General features: G+C 40.9%; 1 protein-coding gene across 1 annotated transcript in view; it reads right to left on the reverse strand.

Annotated features, from left to right (window-relative positions):
* The window catches only part of fam189a2 (family with sequence similarity 189 member A2), a 36624-nt gene extending 21279 nt beyond the window's left edge, over positions 1-15345 (reverse strand). The window contains exons 1-3 of the mRNA XM_050049943.1: positions 14514-15345; positions 9713-9769; positions 4096-4206 (exon numbers count right to left, since the gene is read on the reverse strand). Coding sequence (XP_049905900.1) covers positions 4096-4206; positions 9713-9769; positions 14514-14792 — 447 coding nt within the window. The 5' untranslated portion in view covers positions 14793-15345. The remainder of the gene's footprint in view (positions 1-4095; positions 4207-9712; positions 9770-14513) is intronic.

The raw sequence follows: 15345 nt of genomic DNA on the forward strand, positions 1-15345 counted from the left end.
CTGAACGTCTGACTTCTACATAAAACTGACCATATTCTCAAGCTTCCTTCACCTACACTACTGAGAAGTCCCATAATAATCCAGATTCTTTCCATGAAACACAATAACCAAGTGAATCAGATTATTCTAAGCCTTGACACACTTCTGTTTTTTGTGAGTAAAATGGTCAACTTACAAACAAAAGTGGTGAAATACCATATTATATCAATACTGAAGTGAATGCAGCCAAACACACACTTAAAAGTCTAACAAAGGGAAGTCTGCACCAACTATTTGTTTCCATGAGAACCTACTTGGTTGATTTTTCTTTGTGATTATCAGTTTTTGGTTATGTACAAGTCTGTATTTAATGCGTGTTTTTCCCCCTCTACAATCTTCCTTGTGGTTGTAATAAATCCCATCTGTGCTGTGTTTATGCCTGGTTCTCAGTGGACAGTTTTCCTAGGAAAATTGCATGACCTTAATAAATCCAGAGTAATACTTAATCATGTGAACATGTCTCCCAATTGTGTTTGTGCAATCCTCCCTTAAAGGTCCAGTGTGTAGGATTCAGGGCAGGGGTCAGCGACCATTCATATGAAAAGAGCCATTTTTGGACAAAAAGAGAAAAAACAAATCTGTCTGCAGCTGCAAAACACATTTGACTCTGATAATAAATAATAAATAAAAATAAAATAAAATAAAAGAAACACAGCTGTTTAAGTCTACATTAGCCTATCAACATTACTAAGAGGTCTAAATGAGCATTTGTTAGTATGTTTTACCACATAGTGGCTCTACACTGGGTTATTTATGATAATTTGGTACTTTAATGTTGCAGCATTGTCGATTAAATCAAACAAATCTGTCAACGCATCATTTAAGTCTCTATTTTCTTGTGACAAAGCTGCCCCGAACATCGCCAACCTCCAGGACGAGGGGGATGATGTGACGGAGCGGCTCTTTCATTGACTGTGGGCAGCGCGCCCATACACACACTCACACACACACACTCACACACACTTGGTAGTTCTGCATATATTTATTTATATTTATATCCATACATTCATACGATCCTTGTATCGTTTCCTTACAGAGTATGTTGCATATTCATCCTTACTCTGTTAAATAGTCTGTTCTTGCGCCTTTGATGATCATGTGACATGTATTATTACATTTCGTTATTGTTAAGTTAACTTTTGTTGTGAATAACTTGTGAGGGTTAAAGGAGAACATTTATGAAAATAATGAATATTTTGCCTTATGTTTATTTTGAGTTTAGAAAGCTGTAAATTGTGTTTTTGGTTAGTCAATATGCTGATTGTGTTTTTTTATGTGAATAATATGCCTAGTGGGAGGGGCACCTGGTTTAAAGGAGGCTGCTGGCCCCAGATGAGTCAGTCTTGTTGTGGTTACAGAGGGGGTAACAACTGCTCGACCTCCAGACTGTGTGCTGGAACCTGTGTTTTTGAAAAGGTATTTTGAGTTATTGAAGAACTCTCTTTTTTGGACATTCTGACAATTTCTAAAGAGTATTTTTTTTCATGTTTTTTTCACTTTTTGTAAATATGACTGTCTGCACTTTGGGAGGCTGGCATAATAAATAACGCCATCACAATATTTTTCCGACTATGCCTGTGTTTTCCCAGTTTTTGAGTTTTGAAATAGAACTTTTCCTGTGAGACTTTTTGTTTTTTGGATTTGAAATCCATAGCAAGCCTATCTGGGTAAACTGGAGACTAGACAACACTATTGAGGTTCATCAAAGTTTGGTGAAAAATCTTAATCTTTTTTGTCAAAGGGGCTAAAGAGACGCATGTAGCACTGAAACCTCAGGTTGTCTACCCCTGATTTAGAGTGATACATTAGCAGAAACTGTATAGAATATTAATAACTGTGCTTCCATGAGTGTATAATCACCTGAAACTAAGAATCACTGTTCTATTTTGTCATTTTAAAATGAGCTGTTTATATCTACGTACTGAGCAGGTCATGATACTTTTTTTCATACTATGGCAATGGCGTGACCTCATGTCCTCAAACGAGATGATGATAAAATCCCAATATCCTCAAGCAAGCACTTCCTAAGTAACAGCACCTTAGCTTTTCACTATAGCTAAAATTGGTCAAATTTGTATGTCATATTGAACTACAAATGTTAGTTAGCATTAATAAACAAGTTTCAGCCATAAAATGTGATCAGGTTGTGTACCTTGTCCACTTTTGTGTTGGGATCGGCTGACTTGGCAGAGTTGACTACCATCTTGTTTTTACATGGATTAATTTATTGTGCTTTTGCAACCACTAGATGGCACAAAAAAGTGTCCACGAACAAGGACAACAGCTCTATTTTTAGAAAAAAATAAGTATAAGGTGCGGCAAACTGAAAATGTAATGTCTTCATATAAGGATGCATGATCTCACTGTTTATCCTGTTTCATAAACTTATTGGAACTCTGAAAATCCACCAGTGGCTGGCACATCTTGGTAGGTTCTAAATAGTTGGAGTTTATATTTCATTCATGCATACATAGTGGAGACTGCTGAGATAAAAAAAACAACAACACCTTGTTAGGGTTAACAATTTCACGCTAACAAAAAACTTCACAGGTTGCTACCTTTACTGTTAATGAATGGACTGCATTTAAAATAATCGTTTACGCTTTAATGATGTAAAGCTAATTTGCAGAAGACAGAAGAACAGCAAAGACTTCCTTGTCTTTCAGTGAAGGCTATGTGGGAAACATTATCATCAGGCAGCATCTTGCCTAAATCAACGAGATGCAGAGTAAGGCTGAACATGCTTTCACCATAGTAGGAAAGAAATATTGTGAGTAGGGTTGGGTCGGTTCTCGGTAATACCAATTCGGTCCGGTAGTCTGTCTTGGACCGGGTTTTATTTTTTGAGACCGACCGGACCGCATACTTGGGCAGAACGTACGCGGAACGGATGCCGCGGAGGTCCGCCCGGTAAAAGTGGACGTCCGCAAGCCCTGTGCGCGCAAAGCACAACTGCGCGGACTCCGCTCCGTGCACCAGTGTCACACAAAAGACTGTTCGGCATGTATTTTTCACATCGCGGGGATTTTTCACGGACATTTTTACACGGAGTCCGCTCCGCTTATAGTACGCCCAAGTCTGTGAGCAACTGTGTCTGCCTCTTCGCCAAGCGCACAGCGAGCAGGAGAGAGAGGAGGGCGGGGACTGAGCTAGGGGGTGCGAATGCGCATGCGCCTCTACTGTAGCCTGGAGTTTGTTTAATAGTGACGGGGAGTCAATAATGGCGGACAATTTAGTCTCGACGAAATCAAGGAATGCGCCACTATGGCAACACTTTGGCTTTGAGCCAGACGAAGGAGGCAACCCTTGTTTGCACTGATTGAGTAAGCTGCAAAATTTATTTGTAAGGAATAAAAGAAACAACGTGTTACTGTCACTCTGTTGTCCTAAGGTCGTTTTTTATTTTAAATGAGTCAATTGTGCCCCCAAGTGGCGAAAATCCGGTATTACCGACTTGATGCGGTTTTTTTTTACAAAAACCGGACCTTTTTTTTTCTCATACCGACCCAACCCTAATTGTGAGTGGGTCCTCTTGCACGGAGTTCGCCATGTTGTTTCTAAAGTAGCGTTGTTCCAATCACACACTGGCTCTAGATAAGGCCATTTGCGTTTTCACATTGGTCACCATAGCCAAGTTTCAGTTGGCTGCAATCTACAACCTCAACCCAGATGTCACAAGTCCCACACACTAGACCTTTAAATACAGCTGCAAAAATTCTTATTCTTCTGTGAGTCAAGAAAAGCAGAGCAGAGCCAGTAATGTGATTGGCTGCTGCCTCTGTTTGAATGAGATGAGAGCCAATCAAATTGCTATTTCCATCCTGAATGATAAAAAGTTATTGACTCCTAAGTTACTGTACACCCTTTGCTCTAATTGCCATGTAACATCCTTCCCCAGTAAACTGGTTCAACATGGAATACATCAAATTAATTAGCATGATGTCATCTCTAATTGACTTTTCCACAGAAGGAATAGAGGGAAGCAGAGGCATCGTGGAGAAAGGATACAGAAAATCTACAAATGATGAGACAGACACAAACAGGTAACATCCTCACCAATTGGCAGCTGGTCATACTGGAAACCAGCTGGGCTCCCTGGCAGCACAGGATGAATCCAGCCAGATTAAGGAGCACACACACCACAGACAGCAGGACAAACACATTGACCTGGAGATGGAGGGATGGGGGAGAATGGATGAAAAAGGAAGGGAAGATGGATTATTGTGGTTTGAACACCCTGTGGACATATTCTGTAAAGAGATTTTAAAAAACATGATGTAAATAAATGGTGAGGGACATCGACAAAACATTTACTGTATGTTGCAATGTAGCATGGGCCATATGCAAACACAAAGAGAGAGGTGGGATGACATTAGATTAGAATATAGTTCAACAAAATATATACTGTGGAGGATTTTCCTAAAATAACAATGTATAGACTCACACAAAAGTAATCCCTCTCAGTCATCACTTATGAGCCACTACAAGTGTGTGTTGGTGTATTTATCTGCAGAGGCCAAGCTCTCTGCCTGTATATTCTTACTTGATTTGTATTTTGCTTTGGTAGGGACATTTTTGGGCAGTGGTATAGAAATCTCAGCCTATATTTGTGCACAGGTAAGGTTCTAACATTATAAAAAGGTAGCTAACAAGCAGCAGTAGCATGCATCCAGGAGGAAAGAATGAAAACCGCAGAAACAGTAATGAAAAAAAGGAACAAAGCTTGTTCCAAAACTAAAGTAAATCCAGGGTTGGCTTTCACTTTCAATGGCGAGCACTGAAGGAGAGGATGAAGAGTGATGCAGAGTTGGCCTGTTTTCTGTTGGACAAGTTAAGCTTAGTTAGCCAGCTGAAGTATTGGCTTTTCCACCAAAACAAATGTATCGTTCCCACAACATCACAGTAGATTGCAGTGTACACACACCTCTGCCATTCCACGCGCTTGCGTGGAGGGCCCAGGGTGGAGAGAGCACACCTCTCTGCCCTTCCATAAGCATACGAGGAAAGCCTGAGTTAGAGACAGCATACCATTCTGACCCTCCATATGCCTACATGGAAAGCCTAACACAGGGAGAACAGCAGCAAAGACCCCCTGAACAGCACAGAGCAAGCATCAATGACAAACACAAATGACACTGAGTAAGACACAACACAAAAGGAGGGGCTGGGGTGGAGGCAGGTTGCAAAGTGATTTGCAGAGAAAGCAGCACAACAGTAGGCAGGCCAAAGCAGTTTGTGATGTGAGCTGAGCAGTATTTAGTACCAAAAGGGAGAAGACCATACTTAAAGATACATCAGAAATGCTTGTGTTTCAATGTGTACATGGTAAAAAATACAAAAAAATGATGACATAAGCTTAGTGAGGCTCAGGGGCTGTGTGACAGTACAGTTAAAAAAGCGACCTTTAAGCGGCATTCACCTTTTCTTTGTTTAAATGCCAGTACAGCCCAATCCACAGCACAGCTGCTGCTATTAACCTGCATTCATGTTGATTCTGTCAGATAATGTTGTAGTTTTAAAATAGCATTTTAACCTGCCCTGCAGTGTTAAAACCTTTGTTTGTTAAAATCTGCATTAGGGGTGTAATTAGTGATGCAAAGTGAAAACATCTATCCATATCGTCATCTTTAGCATAGACTTTTATTTTGAAAGTCTGTGTCACTGTCAAACAGCAGCAGACAGATGGCAAGCAGCCAAGAGAAAGACGATGACGATAACATTATTTACTCTGGAATAAATTAGCAAAGTGGAAATATTTTGGATTTAGAAGAAAATACAGGACAACAGACAGAGCACATGGCGTATGTAAACAATGGTGTTACAAGAAAAAACACAGCATTACGTTACCTGTCTGGACGAGTGCCTCACTCCGCTAACTTTCCACTACAGTTACATTAGCTGTTCTGTTTTAACAATGTTTTGCTGAAAAACTGTGCATGCAGGCTGAAATTCAACCGAGCTGTTCTGTCAGGAGATTATTTATGCAGTGATTTAAACCACCGGTGAGTAAGAAAAATAATAACACTGCATGTAATTTGTTAAACTGTGAGTAGAAGAAAAAGGTCCGCTAGCCGCTAGGCTAATTTATGCAGTGTAAACATGCTTAAGCTAATAATGTGCGATTAGCAAAAAAACAATTTTTTTGTTCATGAACCTTGACAGTTATTACTGAGCTGAATTTGAGACTTTTGTTGAATGATATTGTTGTAAATCTGTGTTTTATGGCTGTTTGATTGCAATTGATTATATTATTCTAGTAGTATGCTACCTAAAGTTTGAATTTGTCATATAAATAGTTTTTATGATAAAAAAAATCGATACCTGGCAGTGTGGGACGATATGATATTGCCAAACAAAATATTGCTATAGTATGCTCCCTCCCCTTAACAGAAACTAGTTTATTTTCTGGCATAATTCCAGCCTTTGAAGTTCTAATAACGTTTGTGATATTAAACACTGTTTGGTTTACGGTCGACTTTTTCCAGCAATAGCTATTCAATGTATTAACATTCAGTGATTATCTCTCTCTAAAGTAGATTTTATTGTTACTGTATTTAAATTAAATTGCCCTCACACACACACGCACGCACACACACACACACGCGCACACACACACACACACACACACACACACACACACACACACACACACACNNACACACACACACACACACACACACACACACACACACACACACACACACACACACACACACACACACACACACACACACGTGCTATCGGCAGGAAACAATGCAGAATGCAATCCACTGCTACTGTTCGTAATGTGTGTTTACTGATCACTCTCCTACAGATATATCCAAGGTGCCAGGGTGTATTAAGTTACTGCTAATGCTAACGCAACACGTCCTACTGCTGCTGCTTCACATTAAGATTCAACTGGAGAACAACGGGCTGGCTTTTATTGTGAAGACAGGAAACACAATGTATTTCGACAGCAGAAATCACTGAAAACGTGTCTAAAAAGCACAAGTTATTTTCTGCATTTTTTGACAGCAGATTAGTTTTATATATTGCAGGTAGTGATGGAGAGTGAGGGACAGTCATAGTGAGCTGTTAGATGAAGAGCTGCAGGCGACAGGCTGCACACCTCTGACTCAACATAACCAACTCGTATTACTGAGTTTGTTTGGTTGCACTATAACCAGAAACACTTGCTTGTTTTATTTCTAACAAAGTGGCTGCTCAACCACTGTTTACTGTGATATTAAACCCAGGGATGCAAACAGGTGTATGGTCAAAAAAGAGAGCTTGTCGAAGCGAAATTCTGAATATTAAAATACACGAACACTAATTTGGAAGAATATTGTGTATTCCAAAACAGAACAAATCCATTGAGCCATCATAACCATCTTGCTAGAGGTCCAAATCTTTATACATTTCTTCATGCTCTTTACATTGAACAAAGCGGGTAGATTGGCCTACCACAAATAACCTGTCAGTTTCAAACTAAGAGCCATCTGAATATCCTGGGGCAAGTGCCCTTAAGTGTTGGTAATAGTTTTTACATCTGGACTGTATGATAAAAAAAAGAAAGAAAAAAAAAAGAAATTCTAATATTAAAATACACTAACACTCAATTTCCCTCATTCTGCAAATGAACAAAGTTGAATGTTTCAGCAAAACTACCAAAACAGAGTGCAGTTCAACCTACCTTCTTTGTGTGTGTGTGTGTATATATATGTATATATATATATATATATATATATATGTAGGATGCAGTATATGCATGGACTTATCAGAGTTTCATAAGCAACCGTTTCAAAATTACTTTACAAATACATTATATTTACTGCCCTTGAACTCTACCAAACCATCTAGCCGACCAAAAACGTGGAAAGAATAAATGAATGAATGAAAATGAAAGTAATGATGTTGCATATAACGAGCCATTTTACTTTCACTGTAACAGTGCTGGTATGCTGAACAAGATCTGAATGATGAGTACATATTTCACACAGAATCTGAATCTGCACACTGCCTTTGAATCGTCCCCCTCTTGAAGTTGAATCTTTTAATCCTCTCTCTTTCCACAAATCTTTATTGTATTCTTTCCATATTTCGCCCACTTGTTAGTGAAATAGTTAATCACGCAGTTTAAATGTGAAAAGTCTCATTGACTGACCGTCACCTGTGTGTCTGCGGAGAAGGAGAGGGGCAGAGGGAGCGGAGCTGTGGAAACATCCTGCAGTCCGACATACTATCATACGTTTAATTAACTTATTAGGCATATATATATAGAGAAAGGCAACATTTATAGAGCAAGCCCAAATAAGCAGCTCCACTTTAGAAAAACGCCCAAAAAACAAGCCCAAAGTCGTGGCTAATAAGCGGACCTGGCAACCCTGCCCTACACATAGCGCTCTATGATCTTTGATCCAGCAGCACTTCATCCAAATGAAAACAAGTGGTTCACACTTGCGCACACACTACACAGTTGTTTTGCGCGCAGCATCTGCTCATTTCGTTTGTGTTAGTGGAATTATTAACCAAACTCTTCCATATCCACGCCAGTGGACGCTGTGGGGGCCTGACAGAGAGAAAGAGAGAGAGAGAGAGAGCGTGACAGAGGGAAGTCATTAACAGCTTACTCAGGATGCTGCTTTGTCACTTTTTGATATTTGATAGTTTTTTAGTAAGCCTTCCCGAGCCAGGCACGTCACTACCACTAATAATAAGCTCACAGATGGATTAATAATGTCTTTAGTTTTCTATATTCTGCGGGCCAGATGAAAAGCTTTGGCGAGCTTTCTGTGGCCCGCAGGCCGCCAGTTGATGATTACTGCACTAAGTAGTCAGATGTTCAGTTTTTTCCACTAAGTGCACTTAGTTTTGATGATATTAAGCCTGTTTCCATAAGCTGTAAATGCACCATTCTAACCAAGCTAGCAACAAGTGTCACAGTTAGCTCCACGCTTTCGTAAAAAAAAGGTCACTTACGGCTCCAAAAGTCCCAGGTGGCAACGGCCAAATTGCCAAACTCAAGACTCCAAAATGGGAGTCCACAAACTAATTTGTGACATCACAGTGGCTACGTCCATTATTTTATCTGGTCTGTGATCAAAATGCAGGCAGAGCAGGAGTAGAACTCCACCTGCCACACTTAGCTGAGAACATGTAGCTTGTTACTACACGTGACCTAACACATGTTAGAAGAGGAGGACCGACTTCACTGCGATTCCATTTGTTAATGGATTTATTAATTAGCTTTTTCCTTTCTGAGTAGGTTTGCCATAGCACACTATATATAACAACCATTTCTCTGTTCACCCTTGGCACCATTTAGAGTTTTGGCTGTTGAGTTTGTGGGGAATTAAGAAAAGAAGCCCTATGTCTAAACACTCCTCAACGTCTGTATTTTCTGAATCTACATCTGATTTGTCCCATCATGTGCCACAGAGAGCTGACAGTCTGCAGGTTTTCATTTCAACTGATCAGCAGCAGGTGATTCCACTGATGACTGCTCCCCCTCTGCCTGAAGGAGTGCTGATCAGTGGATGGAGTCCTGGAAACCTGCATATTGTTAGTTCTCCATGGAACACTACTGGACAGCCCTAAGTGAGTTAACTACTGGATTTAATTTAACAGCAACAAAACATCATAATCAATGCAGTCCCTGCTTTATAGAAGAAACCAAGACCATATCCCTTACCAGTAGAAGCATGGGCCTTCTCCATGTCGTAAGGCCAACGATGCCAGACAGAATGACCTGCAAACACATGGAGAACAATTATTTTCATACAGTGCATCACTGTCTGAAAAAAAATACAACATGGAACAAAACAAACAGATGCACATATCCACCAAAAATGTAATTCGTATGTGGGCTTCTCACAAGTGACACTATTCATTTTACAAAATCATTTGATTGGTTGTACAAATAAAATAAAGAATCTAAGTAATGTTTTCATAGATTATCACAGGTTATCATTCCTAAAAACCTATACAGGCCAAACCCATCTGCTACTTTACTAAGTGATTACCTCAAACCTAGTATCTTTTTCTTCTGTTAGTATACACCACTAAAGAAATTGAGCCTCCACCACTACATTTGAACCCCTCTGCTGCTGATTTTCAGTGTGGTAGGTTTGAAGTACTTCAGTCCATGATACAGTCCACCAACTTCCGTGCTTGGCTGCTGCCAAGCATAGTGCAGACCCACTAAATCACTGTCATACTGTAGCACAACATACATACTACATATCCTGTGCAGCACATGGTGTGAAACACAGGAATGCTGCAGCAAAGCCTGGAGAGCTGGAGTGGACATTGATAGGCTTTATCCTTAAATAGCTTTGAATTTAAAGCGATATATAACATGGGCAGAGAGGGGATTCTCTGCAGGAGGTAAGGGAATTTAATCTTCTCCAAAGGTTGGAGGAGCAACAGAGTGACATGTTGTGTGAGAGAAAGACAAGATGGCGGAGCATGGGAGGAAATTTTATCAGCAACTAGGGGTGGGGAAAAAAATTGATACAGCATAATATCATATTTCACATGCTGATACTGTATCGATGCACAGGCACCAAGTATCAATCTTCTATCATATACATTTTTCACTTTTGCAAATACACATTTTAATATGACTCTTGGTACTAAATAATAAAATAAATTCGGTCCACTAGATGGTGCTTATGTTTTTTTTTTCTTAATGGGGTCAGCAGAGGTCTTAGTCAGCAGCATTTGGCAGGAAGTTCATCAAAACAGAGATGGAGGCACTGGAGAAAGACATCAGGAATGTGCAGTGGGCATTTAAGTCATACGTCTGGACTTAATTCATTCATTCATTTTTGGTAACTGCTTATCCTGTTGGGGGTTGTGGGGGGGCTGGAGCCTATCTCAGCTGACATTAGGCGAGAGGCAGGGTACACCCCGGACAGGGCGCCAGAATATCGCAGGGCTGACACATAGAAACAGACAACCATTCATGCTTACATTCACACCCACGTCTGAACTTATTTTGGATTTTTTTTTAAATGGAATGAAAGCAGGGCTTTAATATGACACGTTATTTGCAAGCAGTGTCGAGAATAAAATACTCTGAGAACACTACGAACATGAGGGCTCACCTCACCAACCACCATCCAGAGATAGCGCTAGCAGCTGACGACCAAGCTAATATTAAACCTGCTCTGCCTAAAACTCAACCAACACTGGACACACTTGGCTTGACAAAGCTACCAGCCAACTCTGAGAGAGCTAAGAAAATAACAGAGTCCATCACCTACAGTACTTCATGTGCAAATACCTGCATCCGTACAGCATAGTTGAAAACAAAGGTTTTTGTTACATGCTGAAAAAACACCCAGGTGTGTGACTCCGACCCGATGTTTTTTATCTTGCAATAATATCGTACTGTGACCTAAGTATCGTGGTAATATCATATCGTGGGTCCTCTGGTGATTCCCACCCTACCAGCAACCCTCACTTCAAACAAGAAGTCCTCATATACCATGGACATGTGGTCTGTATTTCATGCCATATTATTTAACTGGTGATCATAAAATGTTGTGAATGGTGAAGGATGACGGTTACAAAGGTGCTGATATTAAGTCTCCTGGAGGAGATATTACATTTTTCCACAGTTGACTCACGCTCATTTTGGCGCATTACAGAGAAAATTCCCATAAAAACAATGTCAAGCTACGACAGAGAAAAACATTTGCTGGCTACCCAAAGAGATAATATTCTGTCATGGAATCTAATCTGAAGACCATACTGGGAGAGTTAGACTTTGTTTTCACCTCCACTGACATCTGGACAGCTGACAATAAAAGCTTTCTGCGTGTAACAGTTTACTGGATCAGCAGTTCCACTTTGGAGCACAGATACATCAAAATCATTTATCATATGGACTGATGGGTAAGTTGAAGTCACTGTGTCAGACAATGCATCAAATTTTGCCAAGGTATTTAAAATATATCAGCCTGTCAATTCTGAACTGGAAGAAGAAAGCAGCAATGAGAATGTCACTTTTACAGATCTCACAAAACCCCTCTCCGCTGAGGATGATCATCAGCTCACTCTTCTCCCACATTACAGGTACGCATTGGATACAATTGGCCTAACTTCCACCAGTGATGTCGAGGAATACTTAACTTCCAACGAAGATACCGAGGCTGTGTATCGTGAAATGCACAGCTCTTTGGGCCAAGACAAGTCGATCTACAGTTGCATCAGAACACATGGAAGAAGTGAGGGGAGAACGTGCAAACTCTGCACAGAGGGGGGGTTCAACTCCCACTCCAGGTTCAAACCAGGAACCCTCTTGCTGTGAGGCGACAATTCTCACCACTATACCACCGTGCCACCCACTTCAACAACAAGGAGCACCGATTCCTGCGGGATTACTGCACTGTCATGAAGGCACTTACAGCAGCACTGGATATCTTACGAGGGAATAATTGTCATTACGGCACTTTATTACCAGCCTTCAAAGTCCTGATGTCAAGGACCATGGCTTGAAAGACATCCTATCAAGGATGACAGCTGGCCTTCCTGAAGTCATTGTGATGGCATGTCTATATTTCTAAATTCCTTTGTTTTTTCTGTCTTTTTTTTCTGATTTATTTGGGCAGATTTTCTACATCACACATCTCATTAACACAGGGGACAGATGTTACTGCAATATTTGTTTTTAAAGCAGTTAGTAAAATTATCAAAGCTATAGTAGTCAAAATACTGATATTCATCATCACAGCAACAGAAGTGGTTAATAAACAGCTTAAAAAATAAATCTGTGATACTGATCCCACATTGGAGGAAGTTTGGTTTAGGTCTACAGCCAACAGCCCACATAAAAAAAATATTTCTTCTTGCAGCTGCCAATTGTTCTCAGTTCAAACTCAGATGGTTGAGAGATGAGTGCAGGACAGAGTTTGTGAGGGAGTTCCTGACAGCAGAGTGTTGCACAACTACTCCAGCAGAGGACCCTGCCTCTGTGTCCTCACAATCACCCAGCCATGATGAAATCGACTTTTTACACATTTGAAACAGAGCCCAAGCCCAAGAACAGCTATTTGGCAGGAAAAGAGGTAATAGGCCATTTGAGGCCAGGGAAGTATGGCGTTGAGACTCCTCCTCCTCAGAACCCTTAAACATCTTTTAACATTCACATAAAGCACAACCCTCTCTCTCTCTAACACACCTGTGGAGCAGCTTTTTAGTTTAGGAGGTTCGGTGCTCGACCTTAGAAGGAACAGACTGTCTGAGAAGAGGTTTGCGAAGCTTATGCTTATGAGATATAATTATTATTTTACTTCTGAGCATTAAAACCTTACTTTATATGTCAGGCAGGGATAACAAAACAAAGAGCTGGACAGATGTCAGCCTAAATGTGGTGTTATGCAACATGTATATTTTGTAAAACCATTAAATACTCATTGGAACACTAGTAAAAAGTCAGGGAACTGTGCTTTATGCTTTATATATATGTATAATTACATATAGTATATCCCATGGGGGTTTGAGAGGCTGTAATCTTTGCAGTTATGCAGTTTGGTTGATTGTTGACTCCTCCTGTAAGGCTAACTACAAAATGCATTTCCGAAAAACACAAAAGGTAAAAAGTTGAATACAAAATGAATTCCCTTGAGGAGAATAACTTTTTGATAATTGATTGGTTTCTGTAGCTGAAAGTAAGCATGAGTAGAAGCCAAGTTGATCGAAAATGTACAGAAGAGGAACAAAAAAGTTCAGAAGAATGCTGGTGTGAATGCTGATTCAGCATTCACACCAGCATTATTGTTTTTTAAAAAAGTGGACTCTGTTCCAAAATGAGCTGCCTGAACAGGTTGTATGTCACTTTCTCAGAAGGAGGGGGGGTTACTGAAACTTATGCAGTAAAATAAGAGGCATAGTAACTTACTTCTCATTTCAAGTAATGTAGCCCACTACATTTCCTACTTTTCAAAGGAGTAGCCTAATGAGTAAAACAGTAACTTTTTGCATTTCCTGAGTAACTTGCCCAACAATACCCATCAGGACTGTGTTAAACCTGCACAGATAATTAACACCAGAAGTTGTTGTTTTTTTCCTTTGAAAGGGACCTGTATTGCTCACAGTAGCCTACAGTGTAACACTACCCATCATACTATCACATGGCTCTGACAGTAACATATGTGAGGAATCATCTGACACTTTCATGTCATATCCCTGACTGGGTGACAGTATTGACGGTATAAATGGAAACCAGACAAGGTGGCGACAGCTCATATGCTTTTGCAGTATACAACATTTGTTTCTGTCGTTTCCGTTTTAAAAGTGGCAAACAAAACGCCACTGTTGTCCCAGTGAGGGGTTAATTTGCATCGCGATAATTGCATTAGCAGTCCACTAATATTTTGAACTCTTGCAAAGGGTATGTTAATTGTGATAAAGTTAGGAACACCTGTCATTAAACATGAGCTGTTCTGCACAGTGATGATATAAGCCCGTGGCTAAGGTAAACTCACCGAGGAGCCTGCCCAGAAGGGACAGGAGTTTCGGATAGGTGGTGAGTTACTGAGGGACAGAGCTCCAAAGCAAAGCGCCACCATGGAGCCGCCGAGCAGCAGCTGCAACAAGCCCAGCGAGAGCAGCGGCCGCCCCGGCAGCAGCAGCCGAGAGCCACCGCCGGCGATCCGGGAAGAGGCAGACAAGCCACGGGGTCGGTTTCGGTAAGACGGCTCAGCGAGCTGCGAAGCCCCGATAACCGGACAGCAAGACCCCGGCAGCACCACTGGGAGCGACATCTGGGGCTCGACGGGCAGGACGAAAAATACAAAGAATCTCTCGAGTCTGTCCACAGAAGCGTTGTTTTCACGGATTACAGGGTGGATCCTCGCTGACTCCAGTAGAGCTGCTGCTCGGTGCCCCTGCCATGATGGTGTCCAGTTTTAAATAACATGCTCGCTGAGCGGCAGGGCTTGGATTGACTTTCACATATTTTGGCAGCGGGCTGACAAAAGTCCCTACGGGGGAGGGGCAGAGTAGACCATGTGTAACATGTAAACAGGACGGATGTCTTCTTGAAATCTTCACAATATATCACCCTGAAATAAAATGCACACTTGAGGCCTTACACAGTATTACAAGCATATATTACAAACAGCCATGCACATTTGTTTACCATGCAAGGAGGGGTCACTCTGCATCAGACCCGTGCGCAAACATGTGAAGGGCAGGGGCTCAAATAGAAAAGGGGCACCCTACATCCCCACCACACCTTTCCCTTTTACATTCATTTTCAAATACATTTTGTATTTGAATGAGTATAGTTGGTAGCGCTGGCTAACAGCTCTTTTC

This window comes from Epinephelus moara, chromosome 8, assembly GCF_006386435.1.
Source record: "Epinephelus moara isolate mb chromosome 8, YSFRI_EMoa_1.0, whole genome shotgun sequence".
NCBI lineage: Eukaryota > Metazoa > Chordata > Actinopteri > Perciformes > Serranidae > Epinephelus > Epinephelus moara.